The sequence below is a fragment of the Lepus europaeus genome, chromosome 15, assembly GCF_033115175.1.
Source record: "Lepus europaeus isolate LE1 chromosome 15, mLepTim1.pri, whole genome shotgun sequence".
Taxonomy (NCBI): domain Eukaryota; kingdom Metazoa; phylum Chordata; class Mammalia; order Lagomorpha; family Leporidae; genus Lepus; species Lepus europaeus.
Genome location: NC_084841.1, coordinates 56,944,619 through 56,971,852, shown reverse-complemented (window position 1 = coordinate 56,971,852; position 27,234 = coordinate 56,944,619). Strand labels below are relative to the sequence as shown.

General features: G+C 48.3%; 1 protein-coding gene and 1 pseudogene across 1 annotated transcript; one reads left to right on the top strand and one right to left on the bottom strand.

Annotated features, from left to right (window-relative positions):
* The first annotated feature begins 908 nt into the window (after positions 1–908).
* Positions 909–25,776, top strand: LOC133774528 (endogenous retrovirus group S71 member 1 Env polyprotein-like). Its single transcript, XM_062212294.1, has 2 exons — positions 909–1,221; positions 23,231–25,776. The coding sequence occupies exon 2, from the start codon at positions 23,491–23,493 to the stop codon at positions 25,414–25,416; it is 1,926 nt and encodes a 641-aa protein (XP_062068278.1). The 5' UTR covers positions 909–1,221; positions 23,231–23,490; the 3' UTR covers positions 25,417–25,776.
* Positions 18,149–18,554, bottom strand: LOC133774343 (ubiquitin-conjugating enzyme E2 variant 2-like; annotated as a pseudogene).
* Positions 25,777–27,234: the final 1,458 nt, after the last annotated feature.

Genomic DNA, 27,234 nt, shown 5'->3' with positions numbered 1-27,234 from the left:
TTTGTGACAAGTGTGGCTAAGAGCTAATTGCAGATTTCTTGCTTCTGTACTCATTGCTTTGCTTGCCAATGCCTAAGGATGAATCTTGTAAAACTTTAGAAACTAGGGTTTAAAAAAAAACAAAACAAAACAAAAATCGCGCGTGGGAATAAGGAACCAGCACCAGATATCCCTCCCCCAAGATTAGCTAACACACTCTGTAAGTTTCGATTTCCCCGAGAGGTTCGGTTCTCCGAAAGTTCCAGTTCCAGGTTCCCCAGAAAAGAAATTAATTATAACTCCCACCCGGGGCAGCCACTCCCCATCTAAAGGACCCAATGAGTACTCATGGTAACCTTTAAACTAGCCAATCAAGCCAAAGCCCGTGAAATATGTTAATCTTGTGGTTTTTGCCTTTAAAAGTTGCTTGTAACTGCAGCTCAGGGCTTCTCTTCGCCTCTGGTGATAGGGAGCCCGTTTGCCCAAACGCCTAATAAAAATCCTCTTGCTCTTGACTCTACCGGTCTGGAGTTTGGGTCTTTGAGCGAACACCTGAGCAAATTGGATTCCCAAACTTGGGGTCCTTCAACTTGAACTGGCGCCCTTATGGGATGCCGGCACTGCAGGCAGCGACTTTACCCACTGCGCCACCAGCGCTGGCCCCTGAAAGTCTCTAGTGTTTGTTTTGGGCACAGCAGGACTTGTCTCCCCAAAACTCCTGTGGACGTTTAAACTCTGATGTCTTCATGTTAATGGTTGATCCCTTAGGTTGGAGACTTGATCTAATGGATATGAGGCCCAGGAGAGGCAGAGAATTAAATAGCAATGCATGAGTTGAAAAGTTTTCCGCAATTTCTGTCTCCAGCCCTGAATCTTAACTCCGCCCCCTTCCTTGTCAACCCAGCAGATCCATCTGAGTCTCCCAGGGGATGGGGGCGGGGACGCTGTGGAAGCACGCCTGCAGAGAGGCCACTGAAGAGAGCATTCCTACAACAAAATGCTGGTGTCTGCGGGGTCATGCCCGTAGGAGGTCTTTAGGTCGTGGGGGTGTGGCCTCGGAGGGAGGAACTGGCGCCAGTTTTGATTATTTACTGCAAGGCTGGCCTCGCTTCTTTCTTTGCTCCCTGGTTCTTCCTGTGATCGTCCGTCCAAGAACGCCATATTGTGGAGCCGTCGGATCCAGACTTGATTCCGAGCTGTAGCGGAAAGAAGCCTTGTCTTTCCCAAAGAAGCCCCTCTCAGGTATTTTAAAGTGTCGAAAAGCAGACTAACATAGAAATTTGGTACTGAGAAGGGCGGTTATTACCGCATGTGAAGATGTGGATTTTGGAATTGTTTTACTGGGCCAGGTCGGGTGAGATCGGAGAAGCAGGCGGGAGAGAGCCTAGGATGTTGTAAGGGGAGCGTTTGGGCAACTGCGATATGGTTTCAGAAGCCTGGAGTGCAGCTAGCCATGTGGCTAGTACAGGCCGTATTGGTGGGGCTTCAGGCTGCAAAGAGCATCCTGTTGGGAACTGGATTAAAGATCGCCCTTGCTACCTTGTAGCAAGGAGTCAGGCTGTGTGGTGTGCCTGTCCTGAGAGTTTGTGGGAGGCTGAATTGGTTGTTGGGCTGGGCTGGAGGCGTTTAGGCCAGCAGGGTTTTAAGAGCAGCTCTTGGTGTGTTTTACTGGCATTAGGAATGGGAAGAAGGCAGAGTGTTGGGATGGCAAAACACCATTGAGAAATGACTTCCTAAAGAGAGCTGCCCGAGCAAAAGGCAAGGCGGGGAGTGTGTTAATGAGCCAGACAATGGGAGGAGGCCCCCTGAAGGCGCCTGGGACGCCTGTGAGGGGGCCCCTCCCCTCGCGTGCTTGCACAGGCATAGAGGTGCAAATGTATTGCAGCACGGGAGCACAGGACTTTGTTGTAGGTGGCGGATCTTGGTGTGGGTTTCAGCTTTGCAGGCGAGCACAATGCGAGTGTTAGGGGGTCCTGACAGCTTCCATTGAGATCTCAAAGTAAACTTGCCAAGCTGGGCAGATGGGGGCTGCGGGGCTGGAGGCCCAGCAGGCAGTGAATTTGTGAGTGGGAAGCTGCATAGGAGACTCCAAAATTGTACAAGTTGCCAGAAATGTGAAACAGCCACAGCTGTGTGGCAGGCCAGCCTGAGAATGTCACCGGAGGGAAGGCCGTGGAAGCTGTGGGGTTCTTGTCTTCACGCCAGAAAGAATTCAGGCGTGAGACAGAGTGGAGCGATAAGGCTTTATTGGGGATAACGGAAGGAACGGAGAGAGAGCGCCTAGTTGCTCGGACTGGGGGAGAGCGAGGTTGTATGGTTGATTGGAGAGAATACACCTGGGCAGGCCAGGCGAGCAGCTCAGCAGAGAGGCAGAGGGCTGAGTGCGCTGTCCTCTTGGACTGTTGTATTCCAGATCGTCCAGATAGAAAGAACCTGCAAGACTCACCGAAATGCAAAGAACGAAGGGACTTTATTTGTAGGTCCAGCATGCTAGGGCCTTGGCCTCCTGTGCAAAGCAGTGCCGGGAGACCAAGACCCCCTTTCTTTGTTCCCGGGGTTTTTTTATAGTTCTCAGGCAAAGAAGTATTATGTCTGCATTCCTTCTTTCCTCACAAGGCCGTACATCAAGTCCCCTCCCCCGATTTGTGCCCCCACCTGGCCCTGCCGGACCAAGGACTGCCTGGTGTCAGGTTTCATCTTCTGGTACCCGGCGAATCCTGGGCCTAGCCAGTTCCTTTGTCTTGTGCGAAGCCTGTCCTGGTGTGGCTCTGGCCTTTTACAGGACTCCCTAGGTTTTTAAGGGAGTCTACCCACCTCCCCCTCTCCTCCAGGACAAAGGATGGGGAGTCCTGGCTGAAGGGTCTGTTGGGTGAAAATTAGCAAATTCCTCCCCAGATTTGCTGGAGCCTGGGCAGAGTAGGGGAGCTTCCTTTAGGGCGTCACAAAGTTTTATTGCCTCATGGTATCAGGTAACCCATTTGGTCCAGAGGGGAGAGAATTCTCCTGGGAGCTTTCCTTGGCGGCGGGGGCTAGGACCACCCTGAAAGCTATCTGGGTCTGAGCAGGACTTTGAAGTGCAAGATGCTGGGCCTCTGTGGCTTCCACCGTGGGTGCTGGTCTTCAGGCCTGTCTCACACACGCATAGGCTACATTTCTGACTTGCTACTAACAGGAAGACTGCAGCCATCAGCATGCGGACCAAGCCCAAGAAGGGGGCTGAGGAGATGTGCACATCTTCAGGAAGATTTCAAAAGATGTTTTGGACAAATGCGGTCCATACAGAGGTGCTCCTCCCTTGTGGAGTCTAGGAGATAAGGCACACATTCATAAAAATAAAGGCTAGGAAGTAGACAGCTGAGTGCTGACTGAGCCGGGGAGATATGGCACTCTTTTCTCCCTTCTGACTCGGTGGGACTGCTCACCTGGGCGCTGCGGGTTCCTCCCACTCTTGTCTCTGCCACTTGTCCTTCGCTCAAACTCATTCCTTTCGCTGGAATGTTCTTCCACTTTTGTGTCTAAAGGTTCTGACCCTAAAATACTGAGTGAGTTGAGACACCATTTTGAAATCTTCTTTAACTTCTCTAAAAATGACTTCCCCCAATTCTACACACCCCCCCCCAAACAATTTAAAACTTTTACTGTCCAGACAGGAATTTGGCACAAGGGTTAAAAGGCCACTTGGGACACACACACACACCCCCCCTTCCAATTTCAGCGTCCCTGTGTTTGAATTCCAGCTGTGCTCTTGTCCAGCACCTTCTCTGCACCCCGGGAGGCAGCAGGCAGCAGGCGATGGTGCAAGTACTTGGGCTTCTACCACATACAATGGGGTTCCGGGTTCCTGGCTTCAGACTGGCTGTTGCAGGCATCTGAGGGACAAACAAGCAGATGGAAGATTTCTCTGTCAATAAAAAATGGAAAATAAATGATACATTGTCTGACTGCTTAGCAATGTATCACTTTTTTAAAAAAAGATTTATTTATTTATTTGAAAGGAAGAATTACAAAGAGGCAGAAAGAGAGGTCTTCCATTGCTGGTTCACTACCTAAATGGTCACAACAGCCAGAGCTGGGCCGATCTGAAGCCAGGAGCCAGAAGCTTCTGGTTCTTCCACACAGGTGCAGGGGCCCAGGCATTGGAGCCATCTTCTACCGCTTTCCCAGGCCATCAGCAGGAGCTGGAGCGGAAGTGGAGCAGCCAGCACCGGCGCCCATATGGGATGCTGACACTATCCAGCACCGGCGCCCATATGGGATGCTGACACTATAGGCAGTGGCTTTACCTGCTACCTCCAGCACCGGCCCCAGTGTATCACTTTTTACATTATGAAAGTATAGGGGGACAATCAAAACAGTTAAATTGCTCTACTGAAAACTCTTAAAAAGCTCAAAGCAACTTGGATTCTTTTAAGTTCCAGACGGAACACCTCGCAGTGCACTTTCCAACTGATTTGTCTGCTCCTTTTTCTGGATTTTCCACTTCCGTTACTTTCATTGAGTAACCAGACGGCAAGTCAGTGCTTCAGTACTGTCCCTAAGCGTGTTGGAGTTGAATCATGTTGGCAGTGACATTGAAGAAAAGCCTGCTCTTGTCCTCTGCGTTTGTTTTTTAAAAAAACTTTCTCCTTACAGTAGTAGGTTAACAAGGAAGTTTCCTTTACTCCCTTCCCCTACACAGAAGAAAAAAAAAATAACAGGAAACAAACCACAGAAAACAATGAAGATGAATATCAGGTATTTGTTCCTTTCCTTACAACATTAGGTCACGGTAGTAGTGCTTGAAAGAATCAGAGTTGCTTTGAGCTTTGAGAGTTTTCAGTAGAGCAATGTGACTTTTTTTTTTTTTTTGAAATGCAGTAAAGTTAAAACACAGCCTTGAAACAAAAATAAGTAGGTATAATTCCAAAAATCCACAGTTGTTATCCAGAAGCTGCTAATCACGCTAGCGGTCCAGGAACCCAATCTGATCCTGAAGGCAGATAAATTACTTCCTCACTGTGCTTCCCTAGGCTCTGCACATTGTAAGGAATTAAAATGTGCAGAACAATACAATAAGCAGAACATGCTATTTATTAAGTACCTCTGTGTGTCACACACAGATTTTTTTAAAAATATTTTTATTTATTTATTTTGAAAGAGTTATATAGAGAGGGAGAGACAGAGAGAGCTTTCTCTGGTACACTCTCCAGATGTGGGCAGCTGGAAACAACTCTTTTAAGTGCTTCTGTACTAACCTTCACACTTCTCATACCATGGGAATTCCTTATAATCCCCAGGGACAAGACATTGTAAAACGCGCACATGCTACATTAAAAAAATTATTATTATTTTTTTAAATATTCTTGAAACTTTTTATTTTTTATTTTTTGACAGGCAGAGTGGACAGTGAGAGAGAGACAGAGAGAAAGGTCTTCCTTTTGCCGTTGGTTCACCCTCCAATGGCCGCCGCGGTAGGCGCGCTGCGGCCGGCGCACCGCGCTGATCCGATGGCAGGAGCCAGGTGCTTCTCCTGGTCTCCCATGCGGGTGCAGGGCCCAAGGACTTGGGCCATCCTCCACTGCACTCCCTGGCCACAGCAGAGAGCTGGCCTGGAAGAGGGGCAACCGGGACAGGATCGGTGCCCCACTGGGACTAGAACCCGGTGTGCCGGCGCCGCAAGGCGGAGGATTAGCCTAGTGAGCCGTGGCACCGGCCAACATTAAAAAATTATTTACAAAAAATAAAAAAGGGGGAATACAGAGCCATAGCACATTCTCCACACAAATGGCTATCACGTGCTCTTTTCATTTTAAATTTTTTAATACTGGATAATCAAGGAATATCTGCAGCCGATCGTCACTGGCACCCTGAAACTCAAAAGCAACAAGCCTATGTGAAATGGAAAAACCCTCTTACTGCTCAATGGTATGGACCTGATCCTGTCCTAATATGGGGACATGGACATGTTTCTATATTCTCACAGAAAGACAATGAAGTTTGGCAGTTACCTGAGCGATTGGTATGACAGACGGACAACGTCACGGAGCCTCCCCTTGATGATACTTGTCAAAATAACACTATTGATCGGGATCCCCTCGAGAATGAATGAAGCCCGTCAACTTACATCAAGTCAGACTAACCTCACCATCTCTGTAGATGCACCAGTAGTTTTAAATTGTTCATGTATTTATGCTAATGAGGTTAGCACAGCAGGATTTGTTCAATGGGTACAAAATAATCAAACCATATTCCGCATTGGCAAGGGTATAGCCGAAAATCAATAGCTCAATGTAACTGACCAATCAAAGAGAGAGAATACTGATTTTAGTATAACAAAATTAGCTGTGTTGTCTGATGCAGGGACATACCTTTGCCAATTCTGGAAGCTCCCGTTGATATATTGGCTAAAACTATTAGAGTGACTCTTATTGTTAATGCTTCTTTTTCTGCTGAATCTAGTAATTTTTGGCTACATTTGGCTGCCTTGGCTAATACATCATCATTTTGTGTAAATACAGCTGATTCTCCCACAAATTTACTAACCATAATATCCTGGGAGTTCCCTCTTCAAAAAGGGAATTTACAAAAATCACTGGCATAAGCCCTATTTCTCTAAAATTTAGTAATGTTACCAGAAAGCTTTATTATGTTCCTTGGCAATTAAACAAAACTAAGCTTTCTCACTTCAACGGGAGCCAGGCTCCTAAAGGTTGGGATTTTCTGTGTAATTATTATGTATATAGCTCTTTGGCTTCTCATGATGAGCGTAAATGTTCCCTTGGCCGGGTTGCACCCCTTCTTCTCAAACCTGCTCATAAGAATCTATACAAGGGAAGATATACACGTATGATCTATGAAGGATGTGATGATAATTTCCATGTTCCCGGGGATTGGGAAGCTTTTGGTCTTGCTGCCTCCGTGGCAGGTACTGCAGGTCTTGCTTATGTAAATACTCACGGCTTAAGAGAACTAGCATGTATTGTTACCAAAACTGTGAACATGAGTGCTGCTGCCTTATCCAGGATCGCTGAGGAACTTGATCAGGTCTGGACAGGTGTATTACTCAACCGGGCTGCCATTGACTACTTACTACTGAAAGATCATATAAGTTGTAATTTAATTCCTGGAGGTGGCTGCTTTAATATCTCAAATAATGTTCCTTACATAGAATCTCTGGTACAGCAGCTAAAAGGTGAACTTCAGCGTATGTTTCTAACCAATCTCTTTTCTTTTGGTGGATTTCAATGGACCCACTGGCTTTTGATATTACTTGGTCCCTTATTACTGCTCCTGCTTTTTCTTCCGTGCCTCCCCCTGTATATTCCAATGCCTCTCTGCATCATTCGGTGCTGTATGGGCCGAGATTTTAAAAAATAAGATGGCATTGACTCCCAGTGACGGGTAAGACTTGGCCTTCTTGTACCGACCTAAGACAGGAGCCCCAGAATGTGTCTGAGGCGTCCAAGTGTTTGGTCCCCTGCAACTCAAGTGGGATACCCGGATGGCTGAGGACAAGTTGAGATTCAAGCAACCTAAGACAGGAGCAATGCCTCAAAAAATAAAAAAGGGGGAAATGTGGGCAGCTGGAAGCAATCACCTTTTGGTATATATTAAACGTATAGATGCAGACACTATGGCGCGGGTAAAAGGTTAATGAGGCACATTGAGAAAGCAGGAAAGGGCCTTATCTTACTGTCATGCTTTTACAAGAAACAGATGTAAATGATCAATCATTCCTAAAACCTTCACTTTACATGCTTTTGTTGTATTCTTGTAATTGATGAGGGATGACTGGGTAGTTAAAAGCCTTTTTCCATTTATTTATTTATTTGTTAATTTAGACAGGCAGAGTGGACAGTGAGAGAGAGAGACAGAGAGAAAGGTCTTCCTTTTTTTTTTGCCGTTGGTTCACCCTCCAATGGCCGCTGTGGCCGGTGCACTGCGGCCGGCGCACCGTGCTCGTCCGAAGGCAGGAACCAGGTATTTATCCTGGTCTCCCATGTGGGTGCAGGGCCCAAGCACTTGGGCCATCCTCCACTGCACTCCTGGGCCACAGCAGAGAGCTGGCCTGGAAGAGGGGCAACTGGGACAGAATCCGGTGCCCCGACCGGGACTAGAACCCGGTGTGCTGGCGCCGCTAGGCGGAGGATTAGCCTGTTGAGCCACGGCGCCGGCCACTTTTTTTTTTTTTTTTTTTAAGATTTAATTATTTATTTGAAAGTCAGAGTTACACGGAGAGAGGAGAGGCAGAGAGAGAGAGAGAGAGAGAGGTCTTCCATCCGCTGGTTCACTCCCCAGATGGCCGCAATGGGCAGAGCTGCACCATCTGAAGTCAGGAGTCAGGAGCTTCTTCCAGGTCTCCCATGTGGGTGCAGGGGCCTAAGGACTTGGGCCATCTTCTACTGCTTTCCTGGGCCATAGCAGAGAGCTGGACAGGAAGTGGAGCAGCCGGGTCTTGAACCGGTGCCCATATAGGATGCTGGCGCTTCTGGCCGAGGCGTTAACCCACTACGCCACAACACTGTCCCCTAAAAGCCTTTTTCAATCAATTAAGCAGGAACACTTTGTCAAGAATTGTCTGTAACCCCGATAAGCTGCTTATGTATGGTATCCTTTGTGCTTTTTCCTACCGCCGGTTATGTATAAATACTGCTGGAATTTTAGAATAAACGAGCCTTGATCAGGATCTGTCTTGGCTCCATTCTTTGCGTCCTTGTCCCCGTTCCCACTCTCTGTTTCAGGAAACCCGGTTCTTTGTGCCGTTGGTCGTCACACCCAGATGGCTGCTTCAGCCAGGGCTGGGCCAGACCGAAGCCAGGAGCTTCATCTGGGTCTCCCACATTGGGGCAAGGGACCAAGTACTTGTGTCATCTTCCGCTGTTTTTCCCCGGCCGTTAGCAAGGAGCTGGATTGGAAGTAGAACATCTGGGACATGAACTGGTTCCCATAGGGGATGCCAGCATCACAGATGGAGGTTGGCCCCACAAGCAGATTTTCAAGACATTTTAATTTTATTTCAGAGGCAGGGAGAGAGTGAGCACGAGAGAGATTGAGAGTGAGCTCCCATCTGTGGGTTTACTCCTCAAATGCCTGCAGTTTTTGGATCTGGGCCAGGCTGAAGCCATCAGCCAGGGAACTCACTGGGGGCAGTGAGTTCCAACTATTTGCGGTATCACCTGTTGCCTCCCAGAGTGCACATTAGCGGGAAGCTGGAATTGGGAGTGGAACAGGGACTCAAACCCGGCCACAGCAGTACAGGAAGCAGATGTTCCAAACCGGTCTCTTAAGCAGGAGGCCACGTGGCTATCCCCACAGAGGTTTTATCCAGTTGTTACTACTACATCTGAAGTTAAATATTACCTCCACTTTGTGAGCAAGGAAAATGAACCTCATAGACTCTGAAAGTCTGTTCCTTATTACATAGCCAGGAAAGGATAAAGCTGGGCTTCAAACATCCTTGGCTCCTTGGCCCTCAAAACCACAGTCATGGGACTGTGCCTACTTGGTGAAGAAGGTCCTGCTGCCTTCCCCAGACTGTGAGCTCCTCATTCTGAGTCACCTACCTCAACGCTTAGTGAAAGAATATTTTTTTGTAAGGATTTATTTATTTATTTGAAAGGTGGAGAGACAGATCTTTCACATGCTGGTTCACTCCCCAGATGGTCACAGCAGCCAGGGCTAGTCCAGGCCAAAGCCAGGAGACTGGAACAGCCATCCGGGTATCCCACTTGAGTTGCAGGGGACCAAACACTTGGGCCATCTTCTGCTGCTTTCCCAGGCATGTTACCAGGGAGCTGGGTTGGAAATGGAGCAGCTGGACTCCAACTATTGCCCTGATATGGGATGCTGGTATAGCAGCTTCACCTACTGTGCCACAGTGCTGTCCCCAGTTCATGAATATTGAATCCAGTGAAATCCTGCCCAGCCTTCCTTACCTTATCCTTACCACTCCCCAGTTCTCTGTTTCCTGCTTTAATTAACCCTCCCCATATAGCTGGCTTCTGCAGCTCCAGGCTTGGGGTTTATTGGGCAAACATGATCCAAGTCCCCTAGCCAGTGATTGGTTCAGGGACTCGCAGCTAAACCAGCCAACATGCAGTTGTCCATGAGGCACCAGTGCTGTTGGCAGTCCTTTGGCAAACCAACTTCGAGATCAAATCCATGCCCTGAGCAGACAGGCAGGAGGACTAAAGAAAACCAGACTTTAACACCCACTCTGTACTTCCAGTTATGTGAGATAATTGTTGTCTTACTGTCTAAGCTGCTTTAAGTTTGACTTTTTATTACCCTGAGCTGAAATCATCCTAGCAATATAGAAAATAGAGGAAGCTAGTACATATCTATCGATTGTTTCTGTTGTGCCAAGAGTAAGGCCAGGTATTTCACATACAGTCCCCATTTTATAGATAAGTAAACTGAGCCTGAGAGAGTTAAGTGGGCTGTGAGCTTTAAGAATTTTCATTATAGCAGTTTGGCCACTTTTATTTATTTAAAGATCTATTTATTTACTTGAAAGGCAATTAGAGAGAGAGATCTTCCGACTGCTGGTTCACTTGCAAAATGGTTGCAACAGCCAATGCTGGGCAAAGTCAAAACCAGGAGTGTAGAATTTTCATCCTGGTCTCCCATGTGGGTGGCAGGGGCCCAATGACTTGGGCCATTCTCTGCTGCTTTCCAGGCAAATTAGGAGAGAGCTGGATCAGAAGTGGAGCAGCCAGAACTTGAATCCGCACTCTTATGAGATGCCGGCATTGTGGGTGGCAACTTAACCCACTGTGCTGCATTACAGGCCCCTGGCTGTTTTTATTGAAATGGAGTGACCTTTAGAGACAGCTTAAGGTCAAAGAACTAGTTAATAGTGAATTTGGGAAGCAAAGTGGGGTTTCTTGACTCTGTGACTCACTTACCTACCATACTAATGAAGGGATGAAGGTCCTCATGGCTTGGAAAGATTAATTTATCCTGCCTATTTTTTTTAAAGGATTTATTTATTCATTTATTTGAAAGAATTACAGAGAAGATGGAGGAGAGACAGAGAGAAGGATCGATCTTCCATCTGCTGGCTTACTCCCCATATGGCCACAAGAGCCGGGGCTGGGTTAGGGCAAAGCCAGGAACCAGGAGCTTTTGAGCCTCCCACATGGGTGGCAGGGGTCCAAGAACATCTGCCGTTCTCTCTGGTACGTTAGCAGGATGCTGGATCAGAAGCGGAGCAGATGGGCATCAAATTAGTGTTCCAATATGGAGTGCTGGCATTGCAAGTGGTGGATTAATCAGCTGGGCCACAATGCCAGCCCCTTCATAACTTTATTAGCTGGGGCCCAGGTTGTTGAAGAAACCACCATGTCAGACATTATAGCAAAGGAGATGAAAATGCTGTAGGGTCTCACCCAGGCAATCAAATGTTTTGACCCAGAAGTGATGCAAGTCACTTCCATTGACAACATACAGCCAAAACTGGTGATGTGACTCCACCCAGCCACCTGTAGACAGCAGTAGTGACTGCACAGTTGGTCCTCCAGCTGATAGAGGACGCCTGAATTCATGCTTATTAAGTCATAGTAATACAAGATGCACAGTTTAGAAATATCATGGAGTACTTCAAAACACTTAGCCAAAGTATTTTTTTTTAAAGATTTACTTATCTATTTGAAAGGCAGAATTACAGAGAGGCAGAAGGAGAGAGAGAGATCTTCCATCTGCTGGTTCACTCCCCAAATGGCCACGACGGCTGGAGCTGGGCTGATCAGGAGCCAGGAACTTCTTCCAGGTCTCCCACATGGGTGTAGGGGTCCAAGCACTTGGGCCATCTTCCACTGCTTTCCCAGGTCATAGCAGAGAGCTGGATCAGAAGTAGAGCAGCTGGGATTCCAACCGGCGCCCATATGGGATGCTGCCGCTGCAGGTGGTAGCTTTACCCTCTATGACACATTGCCAGCTCCTTACCAAAGTATTTTTGCAAACATCAGCTCGTTTTATCTTTTCCGCAGCCCTGTGAAGTAGGTACAGTAGGAAGATGTTCCTAGTGCCCTACTTTGTGGGAGGAGTCTGGGGCTTATGAAGCTCACCTGACTTGTCCAGAATCTCACGTCATGGACCTGACACTCAAGCAAACACTTTGGCTGTATATCCCACAGTGCTTCTAGTGCCCCACACTGCCTTTTAGGAACTGTGTTCGTGAGGGAACCTGAGCATACATGACTGTTGTCAAACGCATGAACAAACATTAGCTTTAGGGGAAAAAAAAGATATGTGAGGTGCCCTTCAGCAGGGTCCACAGCTTAATAAATTAGTAGTCCAAATAGCCATACATGTGTATAGCGAGAATCAGGCTGAAGGCCGGAGGCAGCTGCTGTCATCATGGCCTTCTAGGAACGAAGGAAAGGCACGCACTGAATGTTTCTCCCTCCTTCCTTCCTCTTTGATAACATCCTGGCAGCAAGAGAGATAAGAAGACATCCTGAGGGAATTGGACTGGAATCCAGGAGACCCGATTGTGATCTCATCTCAGAAAGCAGGCATATAAACTTATTTATTTAAAGATTTACTTATTTATCTGAAAGGCAGAGTTCTAGAGAAAGAGGGGGAGACGCAGAGAGATCCCCATCTGCTGGTTTACTCTCTAAATGGCCGCCTTTATCAAAGTATTGGCAAATGAATACACATTTCCGTAATGAACTGTTTATGTATCTATACGTCACTTTTATTTTAAAGGTTTATTTATTTATTTGAAAGGCAGAGAGAGAAGGAGAGGTCTTCTATCTGCTGGTTTACTCCCCAGATGTCGACAATGACCAGAGCTGGACCAATCTGAAGCCAGGAGCCAGGAGCTTCTTCCTGGTCTTCCATGCAGGTGCAGGGGCCCAAGGACTTGGGCCATCTTCTACTGCTTTCCCAGGCCATAGCAGAGAGCTGGATTGGAAGTGGAGCAGCCAGGACTCGAACCGGCACCCATATAGGATGCTGGCACTGTAGGCAACGGCTTTACCAGCTACGCCATAGCGCCGGTCCCCAGAATATCTTTTCAACAAAGATTTTTGGGAAAACTGGGTATCCACAATCAGAAAATGAAGTTGGCCCCTTACCTTATACCAGGTGATAATTCAGTCTAAAAAGAAGTTTAAATTAGGAAGCCAGGAGCTAGGAACTCCACCCGTTCTCCCACATGGGTGGCAGGGGCCCAAGCACTTAGCCATCTTCCAACTGCCTTTCCAGGTGCATTAGAAGGGGAAGAGCCTGAACTTGAACCGGATGCCAGCATTGTAGGTAGTGGTTAATCTGCTGTGCCACAATGCCAGCCACTTTAAAAAATTTTATTTATTTGAAAGGCAGAGGAAGAGAGAGAGAGATTGCCCATCTTTTGATTGATTCCTTAAATGCTCATGATGACTGGGATACAAAGAGCTCAATCTAGGTCAACTGGGTGGCAGGAACCCTATTATCTGAGCAGTCATTGTTGCTTCCCAGGCTCCATCTGAGCAGGAAGGTGGAGCTGGAGCCACAACCAGAACTGGGTATGAAATACTCCATGTGGGGATATCTAGTACTCCAATATAGGACATGGGAGCCTTAACCTGTGAGCCAAAGGCCCACCCTAATAAACATTTTAATTCCACCTTTCTACTAACTTTGAGAAGTATCCATATATATCTCTCTTTGTCTTATTGGTTGTGTTTCTCTAGAGAATGTTAATATATGCCATATATAAAGTTAACTCAAAATATATCAAAAACACAATTGTTAGACCTAGAACTATAAAATCCTTAGAAGAAAACAAAGGGGAAGGTTTGACAACATTGAATTCAGCTGTGATTTCTTGGATATGACACCAAAAGCACAGTCAACTAAATTAAAATTACTAAGTTTGTGCATGAAAAGCTAGCTATTAACATGTTGGAAAGGCAACCCGCGGGGGGGGGGGGGGGCATTGTGGCATAGTGGGTTAATCTGCTGCCTGCCACACCAGCATCCCCATATAGCTGCCTGTTCAAGACCTGGTTGCTCCAATTCCAAACCAGCTCCCTGCTAATTTGCCTGGGAAAGCAGTGGTAGTCCTTGGGCCCCTGCACCCGTGTGGGAGACCTGGGAGAAACTCCAGGCTCCTGGCTTCAGCTTGGCCCAGCCCTGGCTGTTGCGGCCATCTGGGGAGTGAACCAGCAGATGGATGACCTTTCTGCCTGTCTCTCCTTCTCTATATATAACTCTGCCTTTCAAATAAATAAATAAATCTTTAAAAAAAAAAAAGTGGAGTGCTGGCTGGGAATCAAACTGCTACTCTCATGGGATATGGGTGCTCCTAGAGGCACAGCACCCACCTTAGTCTTGCCCTAACACACGCTTTCTGTCTAGTAGCAAACACTTGGGCTCCTGCTTGCCTTCCTCCCCTTGTCGCAGGTGCTCACCCACTCCAGGTTAGGGGCATTCTGCTTCCTACCCCAAACCTGGTATGTAAGAGAACAACTATGCCCTGGTATTATAGGTTAAATTGTGTTCCCCCCGCCGAAGATATGATGAAATCCTCACTTCTAGTATCTTAAAATGTGAGTAGTAAGTTCCAGGGAAGGCTGGGCCTTTCATGCACTATGCCTGGTGTCCTTAGAGGAGGAGGGAAAGAGACCTGGAAGGAGAGGCCCAAAGGTCCAGGGGACAGAGACTAATGTCTTCAACTGCAACCCAGGACACCGAAGCTGGCTCAGAGACAGATAAGAAGAGCTTTTAGAGGGAGCATGGCCTGCTGACGTACTGACCTTGGACTTCTTGATTCCGGAACAGCGAGGCAATAGACTTCTGTTTTTCTAGGACACCCAGTCTGTGGTATTTTGTCCCAACAGACCTGGGTGTACACAGACACCCAACTTCCTCTCTTCCTTGTTCTCCTGAAATCTAGGCTGGCCCTCCTCAAAGTGTGCTGTTAGTCACTGTGGGAGATGGACAGGAGAATCAAACACAGCTGGATTTACAGAGACTCAAAAAGTGGCCTTCCCAGGAGCCTGCACTGTGGTGTAGGTGGGAACACTGCCGCCTGCGCCACCAGCATCCTGTATGGGCTCTGGTTTGAGTCTTGGCTGCTTCACCAATGGTCCAGCTCCTTGCTAATGGGCCTGGGAAAGCAGCGTAGGATGGCCCAAGTGCTTGGGGCCCTGCATTCACGTGGGAGACCTGGATGAAGCTCCTGCCTCGGCTTGGCTCAGCCCTGGCTATTTTGGCCACTTGGAGAGTGAACTGGGGGATGAAAATCTTTTCTCTCTTTCTGTCCCTCTTTCTGTGGAACTCTTTAAAATTTTTTAAAAAAAAATGTAAAAGGGGGCCTACCCTGACCACTCAATCTTCAGGAGCCATCCAGCTACTCCTTGCCTTTACCATTAGAAATTTCCCATGGTTATTGCTGGGCGCCTTCCCCAGAACACAACCTGTATGACAGCGAGGACTGTCTCTTCTGTGCTCCTCCAACAGCCCGGAGACCACCTACTCCATCACTGCCTCTGTGATCTGGGGCGTGTTACATAATCATTCTGTGCCTCAGCGTCCCCATCTGTGAACTGGGGAGAAGTGTATAAGCTCAGAGTTAGTAGGGAGAAGGGAGGGCTGCTGTGGGGGTGGGGAGGGCCGGCCTGGGTGCTTTGGTTTGATTTGGTTCGAGTGGAGAGGAGGCCTCTAGGCTGTAAGTGCTGCTGGAATTTCCACCAGGATTGATTTGTCACTGCATCTTAGGGCAAGCGTGGTGCATGACATATGCATGGTGGGTGGTCAGCATGGATGGAGGGGCTCCTAGACGTGAGAGTTCCGAGCGCTTTAGGTTGTAAGATCTGGGGATGAGTTGGATGCTGGGGAGACTCTGGGATGTGCCCTGGTTTCTGGTGAGAGAAGCACATGAGGGTGTTTTTACGCATGGATGTTTTGTCTTTGTGGGTGGGGCTCACCTGACCTGATTTTCATAGTTTAAAACCTTTCCACAAGGATGACAATTCCAAAGTCTAGAAAGGAGCTTCCGGAAGAACAGCATATCCAACCCCACCCCTGGGTTTGAATTTAAGAGGGAAAAAAATAGCTTCTTGGAGACCTCTACCCGGTGTTCTTGATGGTATCAGGTGGGATGAGGGCAGAGTGATTCCGGGAAAGGACCCTAAGTGGGTGGGGAAGAGAGGAGGTAGAGGCAGCTGCTGTGAGCCCGGCGACGAGGACAGAGCCCAAACCAGAGCCGTGGACTTTCCTCCCTGCCCCTTCCAGGATAAAAGCAATGGAGTTCATGTCGTGTGTCCAGTTGCCCCACCGCGACTGATAGCAGTGTCATCACTTCCTCCCCTGAGCCCAGGGGACTGATCAGCTGTCCAGTTTTAAAAACTTGAAAAAGAAGAGGAAGTGACAGCCCTCCAGGTCTTCTTGGACTGAAAAACTGAGTTTTCCAATGTGCACCAACAAAAAACCCAACAACAACAACAAAGAAACATTTTCAAGGGTGGCAAAATAATATTCATTTTTTCTAATGGAACAAAAACATGCATGTATCCACCGTCTTCTGCTTCTCAACCTCTCCAAGCAAAGGGTTAATAAGAAAATATTTACTCTCTTTCTTCTCCCATTTTTGGATAAGAAAAGCATTCCTCAGTTTCACTCAAATTTTAGTAAGTAAAAATCATAGACATGCCTGTTACACACATACACAACTTTAAATGTTTGATAAGGCTTATTTATAGATTAGTAAAATCCCCAAATCTTTAAGCTATTTACTCACATTATGTAAAGGGCGTATTGATGTGTTTTAATAGAATTTTAAAATAGCTTTCCTTTCTCTGGTTTGGGGTATACATTGAATAATTATAATGAAATAATTAGATTTTTTAAAAAATTTTTTGACAGGCAGAGTTAGACAGTGAGAGAGAGAGAGAGAAAGGTCTTTCTTTTGCTGTTGGTTCACCCCCCAAGTGGCCGCTGCGGCCAGCGTGTTGCGGCCGATGCGATGCGCCGTTCGGAATCCAGGAGCCAGGTGCTTCCTCCTGGTCTCCCATGGGGTGCAGGGCCCAAGCACTTGGGCCATCCTCCACTGCACTCCTGGCCACAGCAGAGAGCTGGACTGGAAGAGGAGCAACCGGGACAGAACTAGCACCCCAACAGGGACTAGAACCCAGGGTGCCAGTGCCGCAGGCAGAGGATTAGCCTAGTGAGCCGCCGCACTGGCCGAAATAATTAGATAAAAGTAGCTCTCCAGAAAATTAGATACAAACAATCTTGCGTTGCTGTTTTGAAAAAGTCAATTTTTGTTCGTAGGCTGCTTCAGTTATTTGTGATCTTTATGTAACTATCTCAAAACTCAAATGCTTGTGTCTTGCCTTTGGTCTAAGGCTCAGACTGGGCTACAAACAAGGCAAAGGTTACAGCATGAAAGTCAATATTTAGATTGTCCCTGAACGTTAACTCTGCCGGGTGCAACATCCGCACACATGGCGTTCCTGAGAATCGCTCTGCGGAGGAACAGCACAGATTGCCTGGCTTCTAGCCCCAAACATTTACTTCTGATTGCAAATTATTTTTTTTTTTGCCCCCTGTTCCACATTTTATTTATATTTTAAGACTAGCTTCCCGGTTGCTCCTCTTCCAGGCCAGCTCTCCGCTGTGGCCCAGGAGTGCAGTGCAGGATGGCCCAAGTCCGTGGGCCCTGCACCTGCGTGGGAGACCAGGAGAAGCACCTGGCTCCTGGCTTCGGATCAGCGCGGTACACCAGCTGCAGCGCACCGGCTGCAGCGGCCATTGTGGGGTGAACCAACGGCAAAAGGAAGACCTTTCTCTCTGTCTCTCTCTCTCACTGTCCACTCTGCCTGTCCAAAAAAAAAAAAAAAAAGAAAGAAAAAGAAAGTTACAGAGAGAGGTAGAGACAGAGAGAGGTCTTCCATCCACTGGTTCACTCCCCAGATAGCCGCAACAGCCAGAGCTGTGCCGATCCGAAGCCAGGAGCTTGTTCCAGGTCTCCCACTTGGGTGCAGGGGCCCAAGGACTTGGGTCATCTTCCACTGCTTTCCCAGGCCGCAGCAGAGAGCTGGATTGGAAGTGGAGCAGCCAGGAATTGAATCAGCACCTGTATGGGATGCCGGCACTGCAGGTGGCAGCTTTACCCACTATGCCACAGTACTGGCCCCAAATGTGATATTTAATCAGGGCATTAATATGAGTAGAGGGTTGTTGATTTAAGATAAGGTTAATTGTATGTTTGTCCTTACGGGGGCTGTGGAAGCTTCATATTTTCTTTGGACATCATTAGGCGTCTTAGCTCTTCAAGTACAACTTTGATGCTATATGAATTTTGCCATTTTGCTAATACCGGTATGCTCTTGGCATCCACCTTTCTACTGGAATTATTTATCACATCCATATTAACCTTTGTTCCAAAACCAGCTGATGGAGGAGCGTCTGGGTATTTAGGGCCACATTCTGGTCTCATAATTTGTCCTTAGTGGCCTGACAATCATGCCTGACCACCTTGTAAGTCTCATATCTTTGAGGCCCCAGCTAACTCTACCATTGCCTCCTCCTTTGTTTCCTTCTTCGAGTTCTTCCAACAAGCAAAAATTATAAGGAACTTGAACTTCCGTGGAGACCACCATCTCCTCCTGCAGCCCGACAGCCTCCACACGCATGGGTCACCTCTGCTTTCACTCCGTGTTCATGTCTACCTGCAAACCCTTTCAATGAGGGTGAAAGTGCTCCCTCCCGACCACTGTTCGTTTCTCTCCCATGTATCACAGGGTCTTCCCCAAAGCACATGCCACATTTTCTTCACAATCTTTTTACTTAGAGGATCTTGGAATGAGTCACTGGAGTGCTCTGGGCCACAGTATGAGCCACAGATACCTGTGGAACTTGTCCTTCCATTTCTTGCCTAGCTGGGGACACCCAGGCTTGGAGTAGTGAGGTCAGCAGCAGGCAAGGGTGGCTGGCATTCAGAAGAGCCAGCTGCAAGCCAGAAAGGAGTTTTGGATTTTGTGGCTTGACTCTGATGCTTCTATTTTATTCTATTCTGTTCATTAAGTGGTGACCTGCACTCCTTAAACCCCTGGCCAGCTCAACAGTCACTCCAGCAGTTACATCTGTTGGCCCAGGTAAACCCCAGTAGGTGTAGGGCTCTGCCAGATTATTTTTCCTTCTGAAGATAACCTCGTTGAGATTTTTTTCTGGAGTCTATTTTCATGAGTCTTCTGATGAACAAACAGGTAGATTTAGCCAAGTTCAAAACTGTCTCAAATCTAAAATATATAAAGAAGCTCTATAACTAAACAACAAAAAGAGAGTTAAGAAATGGGCAAAGTGCCTAAATAGACATTTCTTCAGAGAAGGTGCACATATGGCCAATAAGCAACTTGGCTGGGGAGGGGCACAAGGCAGCCTTCTTCTGGGTGCTAAACCTGGATCCTGTTGGATGGTTACTAGCATATATACATATTTCAAAATTCATGAAGCTAAGCTCTTACAATTAGTCTTTTACTGAACATATGTTATACTTAAGTTTTTAATAATTATATTTATGCTTAAGGAAAAATGTGGTCCCTTTTTTTTATTTTAAAAAAGTGTATTTATTTATTTGAAAGGCAGGTATAGAGCGTTCTGGTGGTTCACTCCCCAGATGCTTACAACAGTCAGGGCTGGACCAGGGCAAAACCACCAGCCCCAGGGCTCCGTTCTGGCTTCCCACGAGGGTGGCAGAAACCCAAGTGCTCAAGTCATCTTCTGCTCTTTCTCAGGTGCGTTAGCAAGGAGCTGGGTCAGAAGTGGAGTAACTGGCACTCAAACAAGCACGCCAATAGGAGATGCTGGCGTCCCCAGCAGTGGCTTAATCCTTCGTGCTACCATATCAGCACCTGTTCCCAGTTTTAGAAAAATCACGGTGAATTTAAGAACACAGTCCTCTCAAAAACTGGGAAGAAAATTTTCCAAAGTTACAGCTGCGGCAGCACAAGATTACAACTTTTGCTTTCACGAGTCCTATTGAAAGTTACACACACATACACAGACACACACGTATGTTATCTGTGTCTGTGACTTTGACCCAAACCCCACATCTGAGATGGAAAATTATGACCATTTTCTTCCCCTTTTCCATTCTGAGACGTCCTGGATCAGAAAGTCCACTTATTAATGAACCTGAAGATAATTCATTCTTCTTAAATTCCCTCTCTCTTTTTTTTTAATATCATTACATTCATGTCTATAGATTTTCATCATAAGCGTACAGGACAGGAGGCTTACGGATATTGGGCAGGTTAGGGCAGTGATGTTTGTTGGTTAAATAAAAAATAGCAGCCCTTCCCTATGTAAAACTTGTTTGTGACCAGTGAGCCTGCCAGGGTTGTTATTCAAGGGTCCTCTGGGGATTGTTCTTGCCGAAGGGCAAGGCTACTCTGAATTAGCATCCTAGGTATTTGCAAGGTGCCTGCCCTGTGACTCAGCCCTCAGATGCAGCAGTGTGGTGCAAACAGTCCGCTGTGGGCACTTAACTGGTAATGATGTCCAGGATTTTCTTAGAACCTCTTGGGATGAAGTTTGAAATCTGAGAATGTAGAGATTTGCTTCCTGTTGGCAGTGTTTGGTGTCAACATGTCATGTACCTGTGAGTAATGTGTGAGTCGCTTTCATAGTGTCACTGTTTCCTTTCAGGTTGTTCCTTGATTTTTGTCTGGTCTCATGGTGAGAAATTGGTACTGAGCCATTGGAGATTAGAAATTCCTCCTCCCACGGCTGGCGTCATGATGTAACTCTGGCATCATGATGCCTCTGACGTTGGCATCCCATATCAGAGAACTAGCTCGAGTCCTGACTGCTCAACTTCCAATCCGGCTGCCTCCTAACACACATGGGAAAGCAGTAGAGGTTGGCCCAAGTGCTTGGGCTCCTGCCACTCATGTGGAGACCCAGGTGGAGTTCCAGGCTCCAAGCTTCAGCCTGGCCTAGCCCAGGCTATTGTGGCCATTTGGAGAGTGAACCAGCAGATGTAAGATCTCTTTTTCTCTCTCTGTCTCTCCGCCTTTCAAATAAATAAATAAATCCTTGAAGAAAAAAAAAAAAAGATAAATTCCTCCTCCTGGGGTAGGTTCTTAACTCAGTGCTTGCTTAGGACACTGATTGAAATGCCCATACTGGCCGGCGCCGTGGCTTAACGGGCTGGTCCTCCACCTTGCAGTGCCGGCACACCGGGTTCTGGTCCCGGTTAGGGCGCCAGATTCTGTCCTGGTTGCCCCTCTTCCAGGCCAGCTCTCTGCTGTGGCCCGGGAAGGCAGTGGAGGATGGCCCAAGTCCTTGGGCCCTGCACCCATATGGGAGACTGGGAGAGGCGCCTGGCTCCTGGCTTCGGATCAGCGAGATGCACCGGCCGCGGCAGCCATTGGAGGGTGAACCAACGGCAAAAAGGAAGACCTTTCTCTCTGTCTCTCTCACTATCCACTCTGCCTGTCAAAAAATAAATAAAGAAAGAAAGAAAGAAAGAAAGAAAGAAAGAAAGAAAGAAAGAAATGCCCATACTGCATATCAGAGTGTCTTGGTTTGAGTTCCTGCTCTGCTCCCCAGTTACAGCCTCCTGCCAATGCCCAGGCAGGCAGCAGGTGATGGCTCAACTAGTTGGGTCCCAGCCACCCACATGGGCCACCTAAATTGTGTTTCTGGTTCCTAGCTTCAAACATGCCCAGACCAGCTTTTTTTTTTTTTTTTTTTTTTTTTTTTTTCCTTGAAAGAGTTACACAGAGAGAGAAGGGAGAGGCAGAGAGAGAGAGAGGTCCTCCAACCACTGGTTCACTCGCCAAATGGCCGCCATGGCCGGAGCTGGGCCAGTCTAGAGCCCCAGTTGACTGCAACAGCCAGAGCTGTGCTGACCCAAAGCTAGGGTCCAGGAGCCTCCTCCAGGTTTCCCACGCAGGTGCAGGGTCCCAAAGATTTGGGCCATCCTCCACTGCTTTCCCAGGTCACAGCAGAGAACCGGATCGGAAGTGGAGCAGCCAGGACTCAAACCGGCTTCCACATGGGATGCCGGCGCTGCAGGCAGTGGCTCCATTGGCTACGCCACAGCACCGGCCCCTTTTTTCCTGTTTTAAAGATTCATTTATTTGAGAGGCAGAGGCAGAAAAAGAGAGAAGTCTTCCATCCGCTGGTTCACTCGCCAAATGGAGCTGCCATGGCTGGAGCTGGGCTGATCTGGAGTCAAGAACCTCTTCCAAGTCTCCCACGCAGGTGCAGGGGCCCAAAGACTTGGGCCATCTTCTACTGCTTTCCCAGACCATAACAGAGAGCTGGATCAGAAGTGGAGCAGCCAGGACTTGAACTGGCACCCATATGGGATGCTGGCACTGGAGGTGGCAGCTTTACCTGCTACGCCACAGCGCTGGTCCCACTTCATACATTTCATAATTAACTACTTAGAAACAGGTATGGTGATTCTTCTCACCATACCTACCCTCCCACATACTCTCCCACCCTCTGCCCCCCTCCCTCTCCTATTCACATTCTTATTTTTTTTAAAGATTATTTATTTATTTATTTGAAAGTCAGAGTTACACAGAGAGAAGAGAGGCAGAGAGAGAGGTCTTCCATCCGCTGGTTTACTCCCCAGTTGGCTGCAGTGGCCCAAGCTGCGCCGATCCGAAGCCAGGAGCCAGGAGCTTCCCCCAGGTCTCCCGTGCAAGTGCAGGGGCCCAAGGACTTGGGCCATCTTCCACTGCTTTCCCAGGCCATAGCAGAGAGCTGGATCAGAAGTAGAGTAGCTGGGACTAGAACCAGTGCCCATATGGGATGCTGGCGCTATAGGTAGCAGCTTTACCTGGTACGCCACAGTGCTGGCCCCTGGAGTGAGTTTTAATTTTGAGAGATTTAAGAAAAAGCTCAATCCTGCTTTGGGGGTTGCGTCAGGGACTCTAGCACAGACACGGCCTCTCTGGATTCTTTGGTTGAAGACGGTTGGCTCCATTGAAGGGGGCATCCTTGTCTGGTTCTGGATCTTCGTTGCAGTGCTTCCAACTTTCCTCATTCAGTAGGACACTGGCTGTTGCCCTACCTTTTTAGGGGAAGTCTTCAAGCATTGGGAGATGCTCAACTAGAAAGTGAACTTCAGTCATTGGGAAAGATTGTCCATAAAATCTACCGAACTGTCTTAAAATGAACCCCAGTCGCCCTGGGCAACTACATTCACCCCTGCCAGCCAGGAAACCTCGTTTTGGTCAAGGATTAGAAAAAAGAACCCTTTGAGCCCTGTGGCGGGGACCATATTCTGTTGTGCTCATTATTTCCACTGCTCTCAAAGTTGCAGGTTTGACCCGTTGGATTCATCACACTCGGGTGAAGCTGGCTCCCCATGCCACCTGGTCATCCAGCCTGGTTCCTGGGGAACTGCTAAAACTCCGCGTGTCCAAGAACCCCGACAGCTACCCTCTCCGGAAAAAGCTCGCCTGACCCAGAAACCAACACCTTGCCCTGACCACACACCGGAAGCTGGTCAGTCTACGCACGGTGGAAGCTTGAGGAATCTACAGCCTTTGCTCCGGCTGCAGACTTCAGGGCCAAATGGTCAAGGCGTGGTGGAAGCCTAGAAAACCCAGCAAGGGACACTTGGGAACTGGGGTCATGATGTCACCCTATTCCTTTGGGACTAATGATAAATTTGACCTTGCTGATGTCCATACGTCTAGCCGAGGCTGTCCCAAAGGACAGCTGGCTACAAAGAGTTGCTCTAGCCGTGTTCTATGTAGGAATAGTACATTTATTAGGAGGAATCTTTTCTTTCTTATAGTAGTCTGTGGTTTGCTAAGCTCCAGGGTGCATGGCCAGGTTAGTCTCCAGGGCACTTGGGTTTTTGAGCTACTCCCCCAAGACCTGATGAACGCTGTTGCGTCGGCCACTTGGATTCCAGGTCAACAAACTGTCAGCCTTACTTTTGATGGGTGTGCGCTCCTAGACTTTGCCAAAGATAGCACCTACCGCTGCTCCTACTGGGGGTCCCATGCCAATTACCGCCTGGCCGACATCTACCTCTGTGGTGGCCCCACTCCTACCCAGGCCAATACATGCACCCAATATTGCACATCTGGGTGGGGCTGCGAGTCCTGGGTTGTTAATGCCCCAGGCACTCAGGGGCTCCAGGACATCTGGGCGCCGAAACCTCGGCCTGACATCCCTATATCTTTACAATGGAATGGTGAAAGGCCACCACCAAATTGCAGGCAGAACGAGTGTGTTAATCTCACCCTCACGATCCTCAAACCCAGCCTGGCCTTGTGGTCTTCTGGAGTCACCCTCCAATTGGGCCAGTACCACGCTTGGCCTAATAAGAACCCCATGGTCCTTTTTAAAGTTAAGGCAAGGTTCGTTCCTCAAGTTGAGGTTCAGGACATCAAGCCTAAGGCCACCTGGGAAAGGCTTGGTGACTCCAAACTTACCCTGGAACAATCCAATGAAACTAAACTTGCCCCACAACAACATGGTAGTTACAACCTCCCCTCAAAACGAGAGCCTATGGCTCAACTTATCCAACTGGTCAACCTCATCCATGCTGCCCTCAACCTAGTCAACCCAGACTTGGCAAGGGACTGCTGGATCTGCATGACCCCAGGGCCCTTACGATATGTTGGATTAGCTGTCAATTCCTCCGCAACCCTCCCCTCGAGTCAGGCGTCCACAGACTCACTCCTGATGGCCCCAGTCCCCATCTATGGAAATTCTGCTATTCTAACTGGGTCTAGCAGGGTCTGTGCTCCCAACCACACTGCCCTGGCCTGCTCACATGGTGTCTTTTCCTGTGTCGTGCCAGGCAACAACTCTTGCCAGATAGTTAGTCTGCTGCCTGATCTCTCCCTGATCCCGGGGTCTCAGGCCCCCTCCTTGCCTGACCTCCCACAGAGATATAAACGCAGTCCGGTACCGGCGATTCCTCTGGCTGTTGCTCTTCTGGCCACAGCTGAAGCCACTCCGGAGGCCATGGGCTCAGGGCTGTCCCAGGCTCAGTACCAGGTTCTCACTGAACAAATCATTACTGATTTTGGAGACCTGACTCAGTCTGCCTTGGCCCGCCAACAACAGTTAGGCCCCTTGGCCAGTTTGATTCTGCAAAATCGTCGAGACCTAGCTCTCCTGACCGCTGCCCGTGGAGGCCTCTGTCTGTACCTCCGAGAACAGTGCTGCTTCTATGCTAATAAGTCGGGCGTGGTTCTGGAGACTCAGCGACAGCTTCAGTACAGAATCAATGAAAGACGTGGGGCTCTGTCACCGTCCACATGGTGGGACTCCCTGGCACATTGGCTTCCCTGGATATCACCTTTTATTGGGCTCCTGGTTTTCCTGCTATTGATGGCTGCTGTTGGCCCCTGCTTGTTCAAAGCCCTTACCCGTTTTATCGACTCACAAATTGCCGAAGTCATTCTCCAACCTCTCCTTACGCAAGGCCAGCCCCTAGAAGAGGAGCTTTTAGAGCTAAAAAGAGCTAAAGCGCCCTAAACAAGAGGAGAGAGAATGTTACAGACCCTGATCTCCGGAACTGCTCCCCGCCCCAAATCAGTCAGGGTGGCCAGCTTGGTCTGGCCCGGCTGCTGCTGACTTCAGGGACCCCTCCCCATTTTCTATCGTGCCCAAAGCCCAGCTGCGTGTCTAAGATCACTGTGTGCCTCACGAAGCTGCCTTGTAATTGTGACTTACTGGACACTATGCTTCTGTGTCTCCCAAGATTTCCTTGTAACTATGACTTGCTGGTTTAAGGTAGAAAAGTAGAGAAAGACCAGGGATTGGGGATTGACTCTTGGGGACACGAGTCCAGTCAAGTCCACATGCGAGAATAAACTGTTCACCTTTCCTTCCAAAAGTCTCAAGAGTCGTTTGGTTTCTTTGGTCTCTCGTCCATAACAAGATCACATTGTAGTTTGCATGTAGCCACAGTTTTTGTTTTGTAAGATGTATTTATTTATTTGAAAGGCAGAATTACAGACATACAGAAAGAGAAACAGAGAGGTCTTCCATCCACTGGTTCAGTTCCCAAATGGCTGCAACGTCTGGAGCTGGGCTGGTCTGAAACCAGGAGCCAGGAGCTTCTTCCGGGTCTCTCATGCGGGTGCAGTGGCCCAAGTACTTAGGCCATCTTCCACTGCTTCCCCAGGCCATAGCAGAGAGCTGGATCGGAAGTGGAGCAGCCAGGACTCGAACTGGCGTCCAAATGGGATGCTGACACCACAGGCAGAGGTTTAACTTACTATGCCACAGTGCCAACCCCAGTTTGCTCTTTTTCAGTTATTGTGTATTACTCCTTTTTATGACTTTACCACAATTTCTTTGTCATTTGTGCCCCAGGTATTGATGGATACCTGGGTTATTGCCAAGTTGTGGTGACTGGGTAAGGCTGCTGGCATGTTCTCAGCCGTGTACTTTGGCAACACCTGCACTCACTTCAGCATGCGGCACAAGTAAATGAGAGCATGGAACAGGAGGACCTGACCACCCTGGAAACCTGGGGAACTTGCTCTTTTGCTGGCCATGTTTTTGTATCTCAAACCTAGAGGCCGGGTTAATGGCATAAGTTTCACCATTTTCAGCTCTCATTTTTCAGTCTTCTTGTGCTTTTTTTCCAAGTTCCCCTTTCTTTGGCTAATTGCTTCACCATGCTGCTATTTGTTCTTGTTTGTTTAGCTTTGCTTATTTGACAGTGCCAGACTGAAAGAGACCTTCCATCTGCTGTTTCACTCCTCGGATGGCAGCAACAGCCAGAGCAACATCCGAGTCTTGGTCAGGCTGACACTAGGAGCCAGTCTGGTCTCCCACATGTAAGGGGCCCCAGTACATGAGTCATCTTCCACTGCTTTCCCGGGTGCATTAGCAGGAAGCTGAATTGGTTGCTTTAAGGAGGAGCCTACATCAGCATCTATTGTGGACTTACAGAACTGCCAGCTAGGGCTGGAGAACTGAATTGGAGGCCACGCACCAAGAACATTAAAAATCACAGCTAGGGGGCTGAAACTGTGGCACCAGGAGTTAAGCCACTGCCTGTGATGCCAGCATCCCAAATGCGCACTGGTTCATGGCTGCTCCATTTCCAATCAAGCTCCCTGCTAATGCACCTGGGAAAAGAAAGCCCAAGTGTTTGGGTCCCTGACCTACATGAGAGATCCAGAGGAAGCTCCTGGCTCCTGGCTTCGGCCTGGCCGGGCTCTGTCTTGTGGTCATTTGGGGAGTGAACCTCATGTGGATGCCAGGGCCAAAGGATTCGGGCCATCCTCTGCTGCACTCCCAGGAAAGGAGCTAGGTTGGAAGTGGAGCAGCCAGGACTCA

Coding starts and splice junctions, on each gene's coding strand:
- LOC133774528 (XM_062212294.1), top strand. CDS start 23,491: ATGGTCAAGGCGTGGTGGAAGCCTAGAAAACCCAGCAAGGGACACTTG.